Below are 19,610 nucleotides of genomic sequence, written 5' to 3'. Positions count from 1 at the left end.
TAAATTCAGAACTTTAGTACAATATGAATACTTCACAAACTGTAATACCTTTGTGTTGTCTTTGAAAACCCCTAATTAAAGAAAAATAATTTAAAACTACAGGAAACCAACTGCCCCATTTTTATCCCATGTAATTAAAACAAATGCAAACACATTACAGCGTTCTTCCTTTAGTCATGGAGTTATGCTTTATCAAGTCAGTTATGACTCATGAGTTAATTTCTGCTCATTTACATTCAGCTGTTTAAGCCAACTCGTCTCATTGCATCTTCAGTTATTCATGGTGGAATAGTTTAATCGAAAGGGAATTTTTATTAGTCCTGCATTTTCTTGGTTATATAAGTCTGCAGAGTTCAGGAACAATGTTAAGGTTTAAAAAGAATAGAAGCACAAGCTGGTGTTTTTTATTCCTTCCTAAGTGATGATGTCACTCTGCATGTCTTCTGTATGGCTCCTGGTGCATCAATTGGCCATTTGTAAATGAAAAGGCAATAGAAATTTTCTGCTTGTTTTCCTGTTATGTAATACTGACATGCAGTTCATGCATTATTAATAAAAAAAGATGTGATCAGGTAGCATTATCTTTCCTTTATTCATCAGAGACCAACAAGAATTTTCTGTTATGAAAACTGGGCACAGTGCCATCTCTTTTGTGTTTCATTTTTGTTTTTATATATCAGAACCAAAAAATATGCTTACCTAGAAACATTTTTTAAAAATTCACAGCATAGCTTTTGAATAACTTGCAGGGACTGTTATACAATATTTTTAAGTCCCCTGGTCACTGAGGGATTATGGTGGACCAATCTTTTGCACAATATTACTTCCAGTCATGTCATCATGCACCAAACAACTGTTACAACAGAACACTTAACACACAAGTTCAGTTATTTCCATACACATTCAGTGCAGCCCTATCAATATTTGCAGATAAATCAATCGCCTTGCATTCAATATAGTAAGCATAATTTCCTTGGAGTGCCAGTCTTTGTTTTGACAGTATTTCCACTGCTTTGAACCTATAATTCTGCTGTAATGAGTCCACAGATGCTTCCATAATCTCAATTACAGAGACCAGAGAATTACACCTTCTAGCCTTCATAGTGGTGCTATTTTTAGTTTTTATGATTCAGTCCTATATTGCATGATCATATTGCTTAACAATACATACAGACGCAGGCTTTGTTTCACCATAATGAAAAACAAGGCAGTTTGCTAAGTAGGGCATGTTATTCATAGCCCCCAGATGTCCTTGGTATTTACCACCTGACATGAAAAGATTCTCTGCTTTAAAAAGCTTAGTCAAAGCACAGAAAGGCGAAGGTCTTAAGCATTTGCTGTGATTTATTCTTTAGTTATTGTTCTCTTGCCTGCAACTTTACTATGTTATTTTTAGAGAACTTGTCTCCTTTCCTCCTAGCACTGTACTCTTTTAACCTTAAAGGAACATTTGTTAGCTTGTGTTAAGATTTACTGTAAGGTAAAATGAGAAATTTATGGGTATGAAGCTGAAGAATGTCCCTCTCCCTTCTCTAACTGAAAAAGTAACTAATTTGACAGCTTGAAACAAACTTCGAAGCACTCGGTTTATTGGCCAGTTTTCTACAGCTTGGAGACTGGAGACAAATGTAAAAACATTCCCTTCAGAACCATATTCAGATTGTAGTAGTTGGTGTTTACTGCCTTCTCTGAAAGGGAAACCCTAAGATCCCCCCCCTTCCCATAAACCTTCTGCCAGTGTCTCCCTATTCAAGATCCAAGATGATATGGCAAACTGTCTTAAGTCCTGATGCCACGAAAGAATGTTTTAAGAGTCTGCTTTTTATTTTGTTTTTTAATGCCCTTTGAAGTCCAATTTCCATTGTTCTAATTGAATGCTCATAAACAAATGTAAGCTCCATGGATAACAATTTGTTAAGTACAAACTACAAAGCCAGGTATGAGAAACCAGATTTTTCACTACTGAAGAATCACTAATGAACCAAGCAAATACAGGAAGAACCAGAACGCTGTCATCGTAGTAATGAACAATGAACTCATCTGTGCGTAGAATGAAGGTGACAGTCAACATTCCTGTTGTTGAGACCATTTCCTGTTTCACTATAGATACTTCAAAGACTAAGCGAGGGACACATGGCAAAAGGTTAGCTTAGATGTATGTCATGCTGGGATGCCCAACAATAAGAAAAGCACTTTTAAGGGTTTAGACAAGGGAAAGGGATATGTAGAGATAAAAGCACGACTCGATTTGCCTTTACTTGAGGAGAATGTCTGAATCAGGTGCAAGGGGGGATAATCACCATGATTTGTGGGGATTTGTGCCTAGCACCATCAGGAGAACATCAGTCACCAGGTTCAGGAAAATCATGGAGTGTTTTCACCGAAGGTCCACAAAATGTCAAGATGATGGTAACCAAGCCATTCTGCTTTGGAGTGAAAATAAAGTGCGTGCCTGTGGCTGTTGAAAGACTGTCAATAGCTAAAGAGATGACTGATCAGTATTTAATAAGAAAAATGCCACAACAGGAGCTGCTAAAAGCAGACCGTTTTAGAGAAGTGCAAACAAACATTCCTTCAACCTTTCATATACAGGAAGTGTCAGTGAGGTTTCCACTACAACCAGAGAACAACACCAGGAATGACAGCAAGTTACATGATGGAGCTGCCATCACAGAGAGGTACATCAGTAAAGAGCCAAGAGTAGGCAGCAGAAGAAGTATGAGAGATCACCATTAGTAGGTAGAAGGAATATTGAAGAAAACAAAACTCAATGGCTAAAGACGACAAGAGCCAGAAATAAAACATGACCAGCACGAAGAAGTGTACTTTCCGAAAGAAACAGGGACAGGATAAGAATAAGATCTATGTGCAGAAGAAAGCTGGTTATTTTGACTAGCTGGCCTATTTTCTATGAGGTACATATACATGCACTACAATCCTGAACTTGTGTGACACTGTTCATAAGTAACAGGCTGTTTTCAGTTAAAACACTAAAACATTTCCTCAAACTCCATGTGGTAAGATGAATACACAATGCCAGGCCTTAGCTTTTCCTGCTGAAATTAGCCAGATGGTATAGGAACAGAAAAGTCCTCCTCCCATAACATGCTGTCAAAAGTCTCCTTACATAAGCATGAAGTTCATATCACATTGTATCTTGGATAACTGTGCTTCCACATAAGAATTCTGGCACGATGAGCTTAAGCAGAAGTCATACTCTTTTCACTATGTGAGATTCGACTCTCACTAAAAGCAGAAAAGGGATTTTTAACCTTCAATCTTTTTTCTTTGATCTCTTGTTAAAAACCCAGAAAGGAAGAAATGCAAATAGGAACACAAAGTTTGAAGAAAGGAAAGAAAACCCTTTTCTTACTGGATATATGTCGACAGGAGAAATTTTCAAATATATATAAGGAACTTCAGTCCTCTCCCTCTATTACCATTCTGAAATACAGGTTTGAAAATGCATTTGACTTGAGATGTTTCTAGGTTTATATTCTAGAGATTTCACCAAGGATCAGCCTTTTCATGATTCAGTAAAGAATTGTTTTTGATGTTAAACCGAATTAACTCTTTAAATACAAAATTTAACTGCCTCCAAATTTACATAAACTTTCAAAACCATTGCAATTTCATTAAAAAGGTTTACTCTGCTTATCTCTCTTCTTTTTAACCTATATTCTGTCTGAAGTATCAAGCTATAGAGTCATCTCAACCTTTGTTAAACGAGGGTTTTCCCAATCATTTTTTCCAATTTCAAAAGAACTATTCCTAAGTGTTACTTGGGAGAACATTCAGTTGAAATCAGAAGTGACTTGGCATTTGAATTATCTCAGTCAAAGGTGTTCCTTCTGTGGGATGGTGGCTCAGCCTCACATTAGCATATTCCACCCTGCCATGTACTTCAACAGAAATGCAGGTAAGCAAAGGATAAAGGACAATATTCCTTCTGCAGTTCAGCCATCCATTACAGAAAAATAAAAGCAAGATAAGCAGCCAAGTTATCAAAATATTTGCAAGTTATTTTCTTAGAACTAAGAACTACATATTAAATTAGTCCTAACTTTCCACTAAGGTATCAGTTATCTTCACATATGAATATATATCTGAAAAAAATGCCTACTGGATGAACAAATAAGAACAAAGAGTCAAGCCATTTTGTGCTAGCAACAGGACAGTTCCTCTGTCCTTAACTGTAGACTGAGCATAAAAAATCAGAGGTAAAGGATTCTGCATTTAAACAGTGCAAGACAATCTTGTCCCCACGAAGACCAATGTTTAGAAGGCCTCTGTCACCAGAGAGCGCAATTCACCACAAGGAGCACTGTTGTACAAAAGCCCCAGTAAAATTTGGCTCCCACAGAGGTTCTACTAAAGCAAATGTAAGCTCTGCTGCTGACCTTTGCAGGCCAGGAGTAGCCAATCTGTTGTCTTCCAGATGTGCTACATTATAGGTCGCATCATCCCTGCCAATTGGCCATGCTAACTGGGATTGATAGGAATTAACATTCAAAAACCTATAGCAGATCCCAGATTGCAAACTCTGAGGAAGGCCCACTGGACAAGCTTGGTCATCTCTTCTGTCATTACCTATCCTCCCATATTTAAAACGAGTTATTAAGAGATTGGTAAAATCTCCAGTGCTTTTTGTACCTTTGTCCTTTACAGAAGGACAGTAGCTGCACCTCTACAGAAAATAATAAATACTAACCAGAGGGCACAATGGAATACATAATAAAAAGTTAACTCCCTTAGTTTGTTTACCAAAGCATGGTACTTATGCAGACTCTAATCCTCCATCCGCACCTGTACTTCAAAATCCATTACTTCAGGAGGACTTGAGGTTTCCATACTTTGACTAAACCAACAGTTCAAGTTAAAGATGTGGAAAAACTAGAAATATAGTTATGTCAATCTGCACTTCAGGCAACTAGAGGGTCCCATGGAAGCTTCAAAATACATTAAAAATGTAGCTTCTGTCCTGTAAGAGTTTTGTTATATAAACAAATATATATACATCTCTTTAAAAACTATGGAGTATCATTTTGGCAAAAAAAAATCTAATGGAAAAATAACATTTGTCATAGTTCGTCAATCTTCCATTGAAGCAGCTGCCATTGTGGATTTCATGCTGTCGCGCGTGGAGGATAGTTCGCCAATCACCCACTCTACGGCTTCTCGGCCCTGTTAAGGAAAGAACAAAATCTCATTTGATCTATCAGATACCATGTCAGAAATTATAAATCTTTCCTCTGTCAGACACCAAGAATTTCAAAAGCAAACTGCTTTATTATCTCTTGTATTTCTTAATGAACTGTGCTACTGAAATTCACCCCCTTAGAACAGTCTTGAAAATGGAAGTTCATCTGTTCAGATAATGCATTTTTCCTAGGAAAATGAAGCCAACAGTTACAGGCTATAGGCGAATTCTGTTGAAAACTGCAGATATTAGATCAGTGCAGAGAGGCCAAACTGCTGTGTGTAGTGCAAGCAGTATCATTTATCTTTCTGGCCCAGCTTGTTTGTTTAACCAGAGGATAAATGATACTACTTGCTCTAGATGTGGCAGTCACCCATATCTGCTTCTTGCATTCATATAGTATGCCCTGTACACAATGTAAACAGTTTAAATATTAATTCTACCCAATAACATTACTAATTTATTTACACTACCTGCATTCTTCAGACTCTCCACACCTTTAGAGAGCATGCCAGACGCCTGCTTCTCGCTTCGAGGCACAAGATAAGAGTGCGGCATGCCTGGAGGCCCAGATTAGCACTGCCTTTGCTGTTGCCTGCTGCCATTTTTAGTAGGGACTCAAAAGCCTCACCTCACAATGTCTGTATGTGAATACAAGGCAAAGCTTATATACCTCTATTAAAAATGGTGTAGGGCACAGTGGCGGAAATGGCAAACATACACAGCCAGTCATTTCCGCCTTGTGAAGCAATCTTGGAGCCTCAAGGACAGAAGCGGATGGTTGACATGCTGCCTATGGCAGATTCACATGTACAGTATTGTGCACATTTGAATCCATGTTGGATTGAACAGAGATCATGTGTCTGCAGATATGGCGGGCCCACTGTATAGTAACCTTCTTTTGTGTCACACTGTTGTCACAGAAAGATCACTACATCGCTTTCACGTGAACCTGGCATTTGGGATGAAGTTAAAGAGCATTAAGGAAAGAATGGGACAAAAGCATAGCCAACCTTAGGGCTTATCTGCATTATAGCTTTCTACCCAATTTATCAAATCATAACATACTAGTAGCAATGTCTCTGTCAAACCTAGGATCCTATGCTAACTTCACTCAAAATTCCCATATCCAACATTTCCAGCAGCAAATTCAGGGGCATGTATGTCCCTCAAAACTAACTACACCTCCCCCCCCCCCCCCAAAAAAAGAAGAAAAATGAAAAACACCTCAAGATGTTTTTTCAGGTTTCATGAATTTCTCCAATTCTTTCATGCTTTTAAAAATCCCATTCAAAGAACTTGTGATATTAAGCCAAATTCAACCCATCTGAATCTTAGAAGCCACAGAGCTTGGATTCAGAATCAAATAACCAGAGAAGAGTAAAAGGGATCCAACATCATAGTAACTTGCTAAGAGAACAAATTGACAGGACCACTGCAGAACAGACAGCAGAACTACTGCATTCTTAGAACCAAATGATTGAGATCGTTTGTATGCGCATTTTAAGAGAAACTTTCAAGTCATGTTAGATATTAATGTAAATTTGATAGCCATGCAAAACTAACCTGAACACTCAATACAAATTTTGAGGTTTGAAGTATAGCAAGTCTGCTTTTAAACAAATTCTAGACAGTGAAATGAAAATTTGAATCCCCGCCTGCTCATGTAAACTTCTTGCAGCTTCGAAAGAAAATCCTATGGATTCTAGTCTTTCCAGCATTGCTTGCAGGTATTAAATTATGAAATAATTTCATATAAAAACTAAGCAACTTGTTCATGGCAGGGCATTTGACTGGATGACCTTTATGGTCTCTTGCAACTCTATGATTTTGTCCCCTTTTAAATTAACCTGGTATGAACAGAAGTAGCAAAAAACAATCTGACAGAGGACTGGTTTACAGAACTTGTGATGTGCCTTAAAACAGCATATTAGTATACAACAGTAAGCAAGCACACTGCAACAATACATGCATCCTTAATTACATATACACTGGTAGTACACTGCGTATCTAGAATGAGTTAAAAACTCCATATAACTTGAGTGATTATTATTTTAAAAACAGAGAATATATTTTAAAAATGTAGAAATTATGCAGGTTGAATTGATTATATTTGAAGCATACAGTGCATGTTTAGCATTTAAAACAATATATACACACACTCCAAAATTTAGACCATTAAGAATAATAATAATACATACTATGTATTTCACTCTTGCAAACAGGACATGAAGTTCAGCTGTCAAATTCAAGACTGACTATCAGACTGTTCTGTTTAAAAATTAGGAAAGTCTTCCTTGTTATTTAACTTAAAGAGTTCTTAAAATTCGGCCACCTAAATTACTTGTACATACAGATACATAACAGTATCAGTTTCTAAAAATATTACATTTAATTAGAGAATACAAGAACAGCTATTTTCACAGTAACAGCAATTGATGTAAATTTGGACAAGGGACTTATTCAGAAGTAACAACTCAACTGTGGCTTGTTATTAAAAGTACAAGATGTGTTCTTTCCCCTTACTTGCTTTCATGGGGGGGAAATAAAATTAAGAAGCTTTTAGTTTCCAATTCAGATCCTGAAGAGGATTGCTAGATCTCAATGAAACAAAATTTGGCTGGTTCACATTTTTATTAAAATGAGATTTAACCAAATGACATGTCACGATTTTGTTGCCAACCACAGACAGAGTTTTCACCTCTCATTTACAAAGCAAAATAGAGAAGAGAGGTGAGAGGAACATGCACAACTCCAAAGTTTACTGCTGCTCAAGGCTAAAGCAAACCCAATTGGTTGTATCTGAATGAAGCCAGCGTGTTTTATTTTATTGGTCCTGTCTAAATATTTAAATAACCTGAAAACCAAATGCCAATGAGGCTAGAGTAAAAGGGTGAAGTGCAGCATTTGCATAAGGCAAGACCTAGGTGTGCCAGGAGATGCATGCCTATGACCAAGCTACCCCTTCCTTTCTTCTGCTACAAAGGTTAAAAACACAGCACATGTGCGGCAGAACTGATCTGAGAATCTGCCAGCCTATCCTGAGGCTGTTTTCAGAAGTAGCCATACATTTCCTGTCATGTTCCTAATAAACACTAAGCACAAGCATCATGTTTGTACTTTAAAAAAAAGATCTTTACAAAACGTACAAAACCTTGTATGTGATTTTTTTATTACAGGAGAACACATCTGCTTGAGTTACAGCTGTGTGAAATGTCTACAATAATATGTAAGATTTTCTATATTGCAGTAACAGTTGTTCCACTTACAATCGTTTCTTGAAAAGAGGGGGCTACCCACTTTTGAGCTACAGCTCCACCCACTGCCAACAAACACCCCATGCAAAATGCTAGCCCTGACAGTACAGTCATCTCTCCACATTCACTGGGATTTGGGGAACATGAAAAGTATAAAGCCGTAAATAAAGAAATTGCTATTTCCTACCTGAGAAAATACCTCTCTAGAAATTTCTAGGTCTTCTAGCATGACTTTATGGCCAACTTTTGCTGGAAGCTGATAACAGAATTGCATTTGAGGACCTAGAGATTCCTAGAGGTATTATCTCTAGAAATCTCTAGGTCCTCTAGCACAACTGGAGGAAGTTCACTACAGAGCCACACTGGAGAACCTATTCCCAGAGTACATTTTTATGACATCTGTGAATAATCAAATTCTCAAAATGTGGAGGGATGACTGTACATATCCCACAACATAAAAATAGTTTCTCTACCCTTGGTTGAATAGCATGCTACACAATCAAAAGGCAAAGTAAAAACAAAATGCAAGCATAATTAATGGTTCGCTTTTTGTTTAGGAACCTCTTAAATTATTTCAAACACTTCAGATATCACTGATGCCTATGAATCCAATATTGAAGATATGGATGATGTTCTATTATATGCAATGTGTGTATATATAAAGCATGCATGTTTTAAAAGTTAACATCACAACGACATGCAGATTTGCTAGAAGCTGAAATGTTGTACCAAGATAACAAATGCTGGTATTACCACTAGTTAGTATAAAATGCAGCTGTAGAGAGAGACTGCTAGCTTAGAACACTTTCAGAATGTTGAATTGTCCACTCAATAGCATCCCACCCCTAGAGTAACACAGAAAAGATTTACAACTTACAGAAAAAGATTATTCCATCATCAGCCCTGCAATCTCAAGAGCCCCCAACAAAATTAAACATTTTAACAAGTTACAAAAATATGACCTAGAATTCAATTAATTACATCCTAGAATTCAATTAATTCCCACATCAAAACTAAGATTTGGACGCTACACATATAAACATAGCATTTGGATGCTACACAAACAAGGCCAGCAAAGGAAAGGTAGGCTCACACAAGCCCATATGTTTTACCAGTTATGGTATATCTCAGTATTAATTTGAGACTGCCTTGCATATTACAAAATTCCCAAACAATTATTTTCACCTTGAGGTCTGGAAACCTACACTTACCTTTCTAGCATTAGACGATATTGTGCTTGCCATTAAAGATTCCAAATAACTACTGAGGCTAACACCTTTTACGGTAATAATTGCTTCCTGGGTTAGCAAAGTTCTGAAAAGGTAAGAGAGAAACAGATCAGTACAGAATGCCGCATCTTCCCATTTCTGATTGAAGGACAAAAACAATGGATATTAACTTACTTTTCTGGGTTTTCAGGATGAGGTGTGTAAACTAATCGTTCATCAACTGACACGAGATTTGTGAGTGTTATCTTGAAAAAGGAAAAGAAATAACAGTTTTTTCCTATTTCCATTTTTTTTGTTTTATATTAACCTTATTTTGAGCTTCCAATAGAAAGGCAAAACTGTACTGTTTTGTGTGGGCTTTGACTCTTAGAAATATGTCTATTTTTTCTGTGTCAGGAGCAACTTGAGAAACTGCAAGTTGCTTCTGATGTGAGAGAATTGTCCACTGGCAATGTTGCCGCTCAGGGGACACCAGGATGTTTTTACCATCCTTGTGGGAGGCTTCTCTCATGTCCTCGCATGGGGAGATGGAGCTGACAGAGGGAGCTCACCCCGCTCTCCCTGGATTCGAACCGCCAATCTGTCGGTTAGCAGACCTGCCGGCACAAAGGTTTAACTCATTGACTACCGGGGGCTCCACTATGTCTATTGGGACTATTTCAATTATGGATTTTTTACCATTTTCAACACAATATTGCTTTTGTTTTTTTAGTTTCAACATCTGAAAACAGTCTCCACACCCATATCTCCCACAGTCACCCCCTCCTCCCAAATGCACACATCATGACCATTTCTGTGCTGTAAGACAGTAGGGTGATTCACAGAGACATCCCAGTTACTTTCATACAGGCATCTGTAGATAGCTGTAGCAATTCTTCAGAATTTTCAGCAGATCGGGCCCTTGCAGTGACAAGAAAATAGCTGAATACTTCCCCATGCATGGCTCTGTTCTCCAACAACACAGAAATTGTCAGTGAAAGTGGTTAACTGCTTACTAAGGCCCCTTCTACACTGCCATATAAAATCCAGATTATCTGGTCTGAACTGGATTATAGGGCAGTGTAGACTCATACAATCCAGTTCAAAGCAAATAAAGAAGATTATCTGATTTGATAATCTGGATTATATGGCAGTGCAGAAGGGGCCTAAGAAGGTTTTGGAGTGCATTTTTGTTTGTTGCTGAAATCAAAACAGTATTTTGATTTCAGCAGTGAGCAAAAAAATGAGTTGCAATGGCATAAGTCTGCCGTACACCATCATAATTCATAAACAACCTGCCAAATGGTTACTGCTGTGTATCGATTTTGGGGCCTGTAAGGCTATGAGGCACTAAACAAACATCCAAATTAATTAGCAAATATGATTCAAGGACCAGAAGTAATCTAAATTAGATCAACACCTTTAAAAACAATTTCCCCTGAAGCAGTCTTTTTTAAAGTGGTGCATTTCAGGTATATGCTTAACTACAACTTGTATCACACATTTAATGTCTAATGGCGACATGCTAGTGAGATGAACTGCAGTCCGACATTCATCAGGCTAAGAGAAGACTGTCCTAAAGTTTGTTTTCAATGGGCAATCCTACATACACTATGCTGGGAACTAAAACGCACCATGTGCATACATATATAGGCAGTATTGTAACTCAGTCAAAAGTAACACAGTAACCTCCTTCTATCTACCCAAAAAGCCATGTTATTAATCCCAAATTGTTCTTCTCTTTTTGGAGGGTGGATTATAAATCTGAAAGCCTGAATTCTCTGTATGGAGATCACATCTGAATTTGGACCAAGATTGGTTAGTACTCGGATCAGGGACTACCAGATGCTGGTTAGGCTATCCTTCAGAGGAAGGCATGGCAAACAACCTCTGACTGTTTCTTGCTTAATAAAATCCTATGAAATATATCAGGTCATCCTAAAGCAGTGGTTCCCAACCTTTGGGCCACCAAAGTGTTTTGGACTTCAACTCCCAGAAATCCCAGCCAGCTTACCAGCTGTTAGGAACTGTGGGAACTGAAGTTCAAAAGATATGGAGGCCCAAAAGTTGGGAACCACTGCCCTAAAGCAACGGGCAACTTAAAAAGGCATGCACACACAATCAAACGTTATTACACAAACACAAAATAACAGTTTTGGTTTTAATTTTGGTGTTATACAGCACCACCTGCCTTAAACTAGGTTGCATTCAAATGAACTAACCTAATTTGAACAATGTGATAAGGTAGGGCTCCAAACTATGGAATAAATTATAGGCAGATAAATAAACTCTTAATCAAACCAAAGATTCTGGCATGCTAAAGGAGAAATAAGCTGCAGCAGCAGCTGCTGTTAAGTTCATATGTTATGGACTGACCAAAGTCTGCGGTTTACCTATGTGCTTCTGCTGCAAGCAGGCGTGAATATACTTCTCAAATCAGAATGCTGGTTTATTTTCAATCCAACATTCAATGACATCTGCACATGTCTTGTGTCCAAAAGCAGCAAGCAATTCTCCCAGTCCCACTCACAAATACAATATAGAGTACTTCATTACTTACATTTGTTGAACTCAGTACCATTTTCTTTTCCACAGGATCAACCACAGAATGTTCTTTAATGTATGTGACAGTTCTACTCGTTCCCAAAATCTGAAAAAGAAAAACAAACATTACTCAAACACTGTGAGCATTTATGTCTAGAAAGTCTGCTGTGGTTCATCTTTTCAGAAAAAAGGCTTATTCTTTGTCTATGTACATTCTTAAAAAGACTCATCCTAAGAGTTTAAAATGAGTTATAATATGCAATGCAATTAAGAACAGAACACCATTCTGTAACTTATTCAAAATATTCTCTAAAAGTCCTATGAAAATACTATCATCTGCATTTGTACGACCACCAAACTTCACTTGATAACTTACCGCTTTTACAATACTTGGTAGGCCCCATTCAGTGCTAAGCAACCGGTGACTATGCAACCTTCCTTGACTATCAAGACTTCGATCCAAGACATCAACTCCTACTACTGATGGGTTCATAGGATTGGGGTATTTTCGCATAGCAGCTTTTATTACAGTTTCCCATGGATGTCTAGGAAAAATGAAACACAAAAGAATCATTTTATATAAACAATTCACTGTAAAATTAAATATCTCTAATTTGTATTAAGTAACAGCAAATACATTTTCCCAAACTCAACCATTTTCTAACATTATGTAAAAGCTGGTAGCAGCCCTTGCTTATTTTCCTCTTCATCCAATCTTTTCTTTCATATGCGTACTGTCTATTAGATTGTTAGTGACATGAAGTACAGTAGCAGGAAAGTCATTTATTTAGACAATTTCCAGCAGGAGAAAACACAACACTAGAAGAGTCCTTTGTAGCTTTCTTCCACTTCTACAAATAACAGCATACTCAAAGATTTGAATATCATACTGCTTCACTGTACAACATTACAAGAGTATCAGCTAGTTGCTTAACTCTTTATACCTGCAACAGAATCCCAGCACATGCATACACCCATACACTAGAAAGAGAAAGAAGCTGCCATAGCACAAGAGAATATAACCAGCCCTCCACATTTGGTGGGGTTAGGGGCACAGTATCCATAAAAGTGGAAAAACACAAAATGAACAAATTGCTTTTTTTTAACCTGAGAGAGCACCTCTCTATGAATTTCTATGTCTCCCAGAATGATTCTTTTTGACTTCTGCTGGAAGTTGAGAACTTAGACATTTCTAGGGAAATGATCCATCTAGAAAGCTCTAGATTCTCCAGTATGACTGGGGGAAGCTGACCATAACCACATTTCAGGACCTAGAGATTCCTAGAGACAACATTTAAATCAAATCCATAAATAATCAAATAAGCAAGACAAAATGTAGAAGGGCAACTCAATTATATACCTCAATTAATTAACCAGATGTGTTTGTAGTGTCTACATCTACAAAAGAAACTTTGGTCGCAGAGGTGAAAATAAAAAGGAAGGAATAGAGATAGATTCCTGTATCACAAAAAAGAAGAACAGCTTGCGTTTTTTCAATATTCTAGCATTAGATTAGTACCATCCAAAGAACATTCATGCTATTAAGGAAACGAGTGCAAGTATTACCCAGTTGTAAAAAACAACAAGTGATTTTTCTCATCAGCCTCTTCCTAGCCAGTAAAGGACAATGGTACCTGGAAGAAAATCTTTCAGATGACAAGTTTAACGTTGTATTTAACTTGTTCTTTATTAGATTTTCTTGGGGTGAGTTAAACTGTTTCACTTTTCTTAAACTATTTAAAGCAGAAGTTATTATCAACAAGTGCCAGATATGCATTCAGGAACAATCGCAATCTGGTTTATCAGCTTGCAAGCAGTTGTTCACCTTGGAAATTTTCTGCACACAGCCACTGATTTAGTTGATTCCACAGCCATAAAGCACAAACATATTTTCTTGCAATATTAAAGCCACCTATTCCTAGATTGCTATTTTTCTCACTGGAAGTTCTGTTCATAGTTGTGAGCACCTTCAGAAACACATCTATATGTTTGACCTAGTCTGTTTCAAAACAATTGTTTTTAAACCATTTGTCTCTTGAAAAATACAGCACTTAATCAAACATCTATAGATAAATATTGATTCCTATTGATAAAGACATATCTGGTGACAGAGTAGATCACAAGTAGAACCTTCATCTACCTACAGGCATCTGAAGATGGTTTAGCCCTCATCTGATATAGGTGTTCATTTGTGTGGATTGCACTTGGTCTTGAGGAATAATGAGAAAAGCTTTGACAAATTACTTTTTGAGCTATAACCTTCAGAATCCCTCCCAACAAAGGGAAAACGGCACTCTCCTCCAAGATCACTTAAACACATATCTTCTCCTAGCAGTCTTATGATGCTCAACTGCAGCCATATATAGGTGAGACCACTGTGCAGTCAGGGAGCTAAGGGAATAAACTGTAACTGCTTACCAGATAAAACAACTAAGCTCGAGAACTTTCCCAGAATAAAAGATGAAGCTCAGAATGCTCTTTTATTTCCAGTGTATACATAAAAGTTCAAGTAACAGCAAATTTAGGAATGGCTGTTATAAAATCACTAATAATACACTAATAACTTCCCACAACTGACATCCCTGTTCACTGCTGCCAAGATCCTGATAGACCTGCTGTTGTTTTAGTGAGCATTTCAGAGCCAATTGAAATATTCCTTTAAGTATAAGCAGATTACTATTACCTTTTCATTGCACTCAGATATCTTGTGAAAATATGACACGTGTATGTATGCACACACACACACATATATCACAAATATTGAATGTGAATCACAGAGTTTGCATGACACCTTCAAAATGACAATTGTAGTCAAAATGTTTCAACACAAAATGCCAGGCAAACTTTGATTAGATGGCAACGCTTCCTGGGCATGGCACACATGCAAATAGGACACTTGGACTAGGTTTGGTCCATGTATAATGATTAACTGTAGAAGAAGAAAGTAATATGAAATAAATGCTATTACTATTAAAAGATATGGATTTATTCATGAAGAATTAATAACTAAGGACCAAATTTTTCCATCCAATCAATGCTGGTTATGCTACTTCAAACACCCTAACTCAGACACTGCCTATTAAGGTAACTAAAAAGGACAAGATGACATTTGACTGCCCTTATCAATGTCAAATGATACGTAATGAACACATGAACACTTGTTTCTTTCCACCTATTTATCACATGTTTCTACAGAGTACCACTTCTGTAAATTCTCAATTCAATTCCAAAAATAAAGTCTGCAGATATTCAATCTGAAGGACTACAAAAAGGTATTTTAAAGCAGAATGTCTATCCAGGTATGCTATACTACTCAAAAAGAAGTCTGATTTCTGCTTTATATAGCTGGTTTTATGTACAGTTACTACAGAGTTATTTAACTGCTGGTTTTGAAATGATATACCACAAGTCGTTTTTCTCACAAGTTCTGATTTGGTGTCTTTATAAAAAAAAAGTCTTGTTCCGTCTTTCCAAAGGAGTGATAAATCCTCTTTCTAAATAAGCACATCAAGATCTATTTTTATCTCAATTACGTAAATACAAGCTTTCACACGCAATACCTAAGCTTGTCTTGATGTGAAATACCAGAAGGATGCATTTGTAAGATGATTTCCTTTACATCTGTGCACAGATGAGATACAGCAGTACCTCCGCCCATTTTCAGCCACCTTTCCTAGAGTACTAATTCTCCGCTAAGCATCACTGTCTTCATAACCTTTACATGCAAGATCTAATTAGGCTTCAGGTCTTGCTGTCTATTCTGCTATTTTCTTTGTTATTTCTTTGAAGAAAGATACCATATAACTCCATCATCTTCTAGTAATTATAACGAGAAATCGTATCCTTTGTTTGTAACTTGAAGATGGAGAAACCCATGGCAAAGAATTATGCTACGGTCCTATCAGCTTATTCCCAAGGATGTTTATGTTAACAGCAACATAGGATGCATCTGCACTGTCAAATAAATTAAACTGCATTATATGGAAGTGTACTCTTTTATCCTCAGGAGATATGTTCCCATATTCCATATGTTGACATGAAGCTGCAGATAACTACAAATCCTTTGAAATGATTTTCAGCCTAATACCACAGTTACACTGGAGAGCCTAGAAAATTCCTAGAAAACATATATTATGTTGGACATGGATAAATTACACTGGAGGTACTGGTACCATAGATACAGGGGTTGTACTATATTGGAGTATTCGTAGAAACCAGTTCTACTTAGTGGCAAATTCTCAGACAGCAGAGACCTATTACCATGATATGACCTTTGAAAAAGGTTATTGAACAGAAAAGGTAGTATTCTGCACTTCTCATCTCAAAATAAAGTTTCTCACCTAGCCCACTAGATAATAATATCAAAAGATAGAAACCATATATCTGGTACCAATTATAAGAACATAAAGAAACTATGCTGGGCAGACTGAAGTATTATCTCTTCCAGTCTAATGTTCCCACAAGTGGCAAGTGATTAATCAACTGTCAAGGGAGGTTCCTTAGTATGGTATCAGCCTAACCTCATCCTCCTGCTTACTCTCCCCTAGTAATTTATAATAAAAAATATTCTGCCTCTGGGAACAGTGGGAATATATAAAGATCATACCATAATTAGCAGCCACTGGTAGCCCTAACTTTCAAAAATTTGTTAAACTATCTTTAAAAATGATCCAAGTTCCCAGCTATCACTAAACTACATTTGTAAAATTTTACAACATAAACCTCTGTCTTATTTACATCTAGACTCTGGGTATTTAAGAATAGCCAATAACAGCTATTCATAACATTTTCTAAAAAAAAAAAGTAGCAATCCAAGTTTTTCCACTGTTACCAAGATTGACAGCAAGGCCAACTGAGAGAACATGGAGAGACAGAAAGAGCATTTCAACAAGCTCCCAGTGTGGTCTTTTTCATAGAGTCCCTGGTGGAAGTGTAAAAGAAAAAAGAAATCTCCAAATTCTCCTCTTCTTTCCTGCAAGTGGCACCAGAGGGCAACCATCTGTCCTTGAGGTGGAAAGAATAGCCAACACTTCTTTTATTAAAATGCTTATTCTCTTTTACTTGATTTTTAAAAAATAAGTTTGCAATAGTTTAAGAGCCAGCATGATGGTCTTGTTTGAGTGTTCAACTATGGATATCACGGTGTGAATCCCTGTTCGACCATCAAACCCAATGGGTAATATTGGGCAAACCACACTCTCTCAGCCTCAGAAGAAAGCAATGAAAAACATCTTCTGTACAAATCTTTCCATAAAAACATTGATAGGTTCACTGTGGGGTTGTCGTAAGTCAAAACCACTCGAAGGTATACAACAAATCTACCATGTCCCCAGCAGACACTTTGAAGATGTCTTGAACAACTGTGTATCTACAGGTTCAGGTAAATATTTATTTTTATTACAACATTTCTACCCCACCCTTCTCACCCACAAAGGGGACTCAAATAAATGATTTAATTTGTTTTATCTTGTTCATGTCTTTGAATGCATGTTTTCGTACTGGTTTACCAACTCACCCTATCCCAAGGTCCATTGACCATGTAGAAATAATGGAGTTTGACACAAGTCCCTTCAGGAAGAGGGGGCAGAATATAAATAGTTTTTTATGGAGTCAGAAGCGACTTGAGAACATACTGCATCGCTTCTGGTGTGAGAGAATTGGCTGTCTACAGAGACGCTGCTCAGGAGACACCGAGATGTGCTACTGGGAGGCTTCTCTGATGTCCACGCAAGCTAGAGCTGACAGAAGGAAGCTCACACCGTCTTGTGGATTCGAACCAACAACCTTCTGGTCAGCAGTTCACAAGGGTTTAACCCACTGTGCCACCGCAACTCCCCCAGTGGCACAATAGGTTACACCCTTGTGTCCACAGGGCAGGGCAGTGGTTTGAATCCAGGGAGAGTGGGTGAGCTCCCTCTATCAGCTCCAGCTCCCCATGCGTGGACATGAGAGAATCCCACAAGGATGATAAAAACATCAAACATCCAGGCATCCCCTGGGCAACGTCTTTGCAGACGGCCATTTCTCTCACACCAGAAGCAACTTGCCGTTTCTCAAGTCGCTGTTGACGCAGGAAAAAAATCATAAAGTTTAATAACAAATAATACTAACTTATGGCCACCCTGACACAATTCTCAAACAGCACTACAATTTTGTATATGCATTTATGAAGCTCACCTGAAAAGGAATAGATAAAAAATATCAGTAGTAGTGTTTATATCAGGCATGGGCAAACTTGGGCCCTCCAGGTGTTTTGGACTTCAACTCCTACAATTTCTAACAGCCGCTAGGCTGTTAGGAATTGTGGGAGTTGAAGTCCAAAACACCTGGAGGGCTCAAGTTTGCCCATGCCTGGTTTATATCCAGCTTTTTCTCTCCCAAGAAATTCAAAGCGGCCATCCCACCATTTTTAAAGCCCTATAGGCCCAAAGCATGGCACCTCAGGGCTTTCTCCATCCCTGGGGAAACCGGGCGAAGACATTGCGGGCGTTAGGAAGCGAAGCAGCTAAAGCCAGATTACTCCGAAGGAAGAAGCGGGGGGGGGGGGGGGATGCGAGACATTCATCAAAAGGCTGCAAGAAGCCGCCTCTTACCCGAACTCGTGCTCTGAGCTCCAGATCTTCATCCTGGGCGGGCAGCAACGCAAATGGCGGCTGCTTTTGTGAGGTGAACCGGCTTCTAGCCCCCACAAAAAGGAAAGGGCGGGGCTTTTCGCGGAAATTGGGTGAGAGGTGACGGGTGACGTCGCCCCCTGCGCGAGGCCAGGCCAGGGCTCCTTTGCGTCACGCGCCGGCGGGTCCTCCTGGGCGCAGAGGCAAGAAGCCGGAAGAGGATGCCGCGGCTGGAAGGCGCACGCGCGGGAAGTGTCCTTGAAACGGCGGCCGTTATGTTTCCCCGTCGTGGCGTGCTTGCGTCACCGCTGTGCTTCCTATCTCGGCAAGCGCGTGACTCCTTAGTCAGTGGACCTGTGCGCTGTCTCAAGGTTGCCTGCTCCTGAGGGCGCGAGGCTCCCTCTCCTTGAGCTTCTTTTTGTCGTTGAAGGCGTGCAAAACACAAACATAAATAAAGCATATGTGCTGCCCTTGGTTGCGAAATAAAGTGAGGGAAGGAGAAAAAGTCTAGCAGCACTTTTTAAAGACTAGAGCACTTTTAACTGCCATGGCAACATCCTGGGATTTGCAGTTTAGGAAGGGGAATTAGGGATGTATCTATTCTGCACACAAATTAATGCAGCTTGACAACACTTTAGCACCAAGCCATGGAATCATGGGAGTTATAACGTTGCAAGTTGCTTCTGGTGTGAGAAAATCGGCTGCCTACAAAGGTGTTGGAGCCCCAGTGGTGAAGTGTGTTAAAGCACTGAGCTGCTGAACTTGCAGACCGAAAGGTCCCAGGTTCAAA

At 38.5% G+C, this 19,610-nt stretch overlaps 1 protein-coding gene across 3 annotated transcripts; it reads right to left on the bottom strand.

Moving 5' to 3' along the window:
- Positions 1-568: 568 nt before the first annotated feature.
- On the bottom strand, positions 569-19,083 carry prelid3a (PRELI domain containing 3A). Of its 3 annotated transcripts, none has more exons than XM_062980557.1 (7): positions 18,803-19,083; positions 12,586-12,754; positions 12,226-12,315; positions 9,861-9,931; positions 9,669-9,771; positions 9,211-9,302; positions 569-5,184 (listed from the first exon to the last, which is right to left on the bottom strand). In XM_062980557.1, exons 1-6 carry the CDS (start codon positions 18,832-18,834, stop codon positions 9,249-9,251), a joined length of 519 nt encoding a protein of 172 aa, XP_062836627.1. In that variant the 5' UTR covers positions 18,835-19,083; the 3' UTR covers positions 569-5,184; positions 9,211-9,248. The 3 variants fall into 3 exon arrangements, with proteins under 3 accessions (XP_062836627.1, XP_062836628.1, XP_062836625.1); XM_062980558.1 differs by lacking the exon at positions 9,211-9,302 and adding an exon at positions 13,776-13,855 and having other exon boundaries at positions 18,803-19,073; XM_062980555.1 differs by lacking the exon at positions 9,211-9,302 and having other exon boundaries at positions 18,803-19,069.
- Between the last annotated feature and the right edge of the window lie 527 nt (positions 19,084-19,610).

Source organism: Anolis carolinensis, chromosome 4, assembly GCF_035594765.1.
Source record: "Anolis carolinensis isolate JA03-04 chromosome 4, rAnoCar3.1.pri, whole genome shotgun sequence".
NCBI lineage: Eukaryota > Metazoa > Chordata > Lepidosauria > Squamata > Dactyloidae > Anolis > Anolis carolinensis.
Note: the sequence above shows the minus strand (reverse complement) of the source record. Positions and strands in the feature narration are given on the sequence as shown.

Excerpts from the sequence above, each read along its gene's own strand:
- prelid3a (XM_062980555.1), bottom strand. The coding sequence starts at position 18,834 with ATGAAGATCTGGAGCTCAGAGCACGAGTTCGG. Across the intron at positions 12,316-12,585 it reads TACCAAGTATTGTAAAAGCG|ATTTTGGGAACGAGTAGAAC; the intron begins GTAAGTTATCAA and ends TTTCTTTTTCAG. Across the intron at positions 9,932-12,225 it reads TGGTACTGAGTTCAACAAAT|ATAACACTCACAAATCTCGT; the intron begins GTAAGTAATGAA and ends TCCTTTTTCAAG.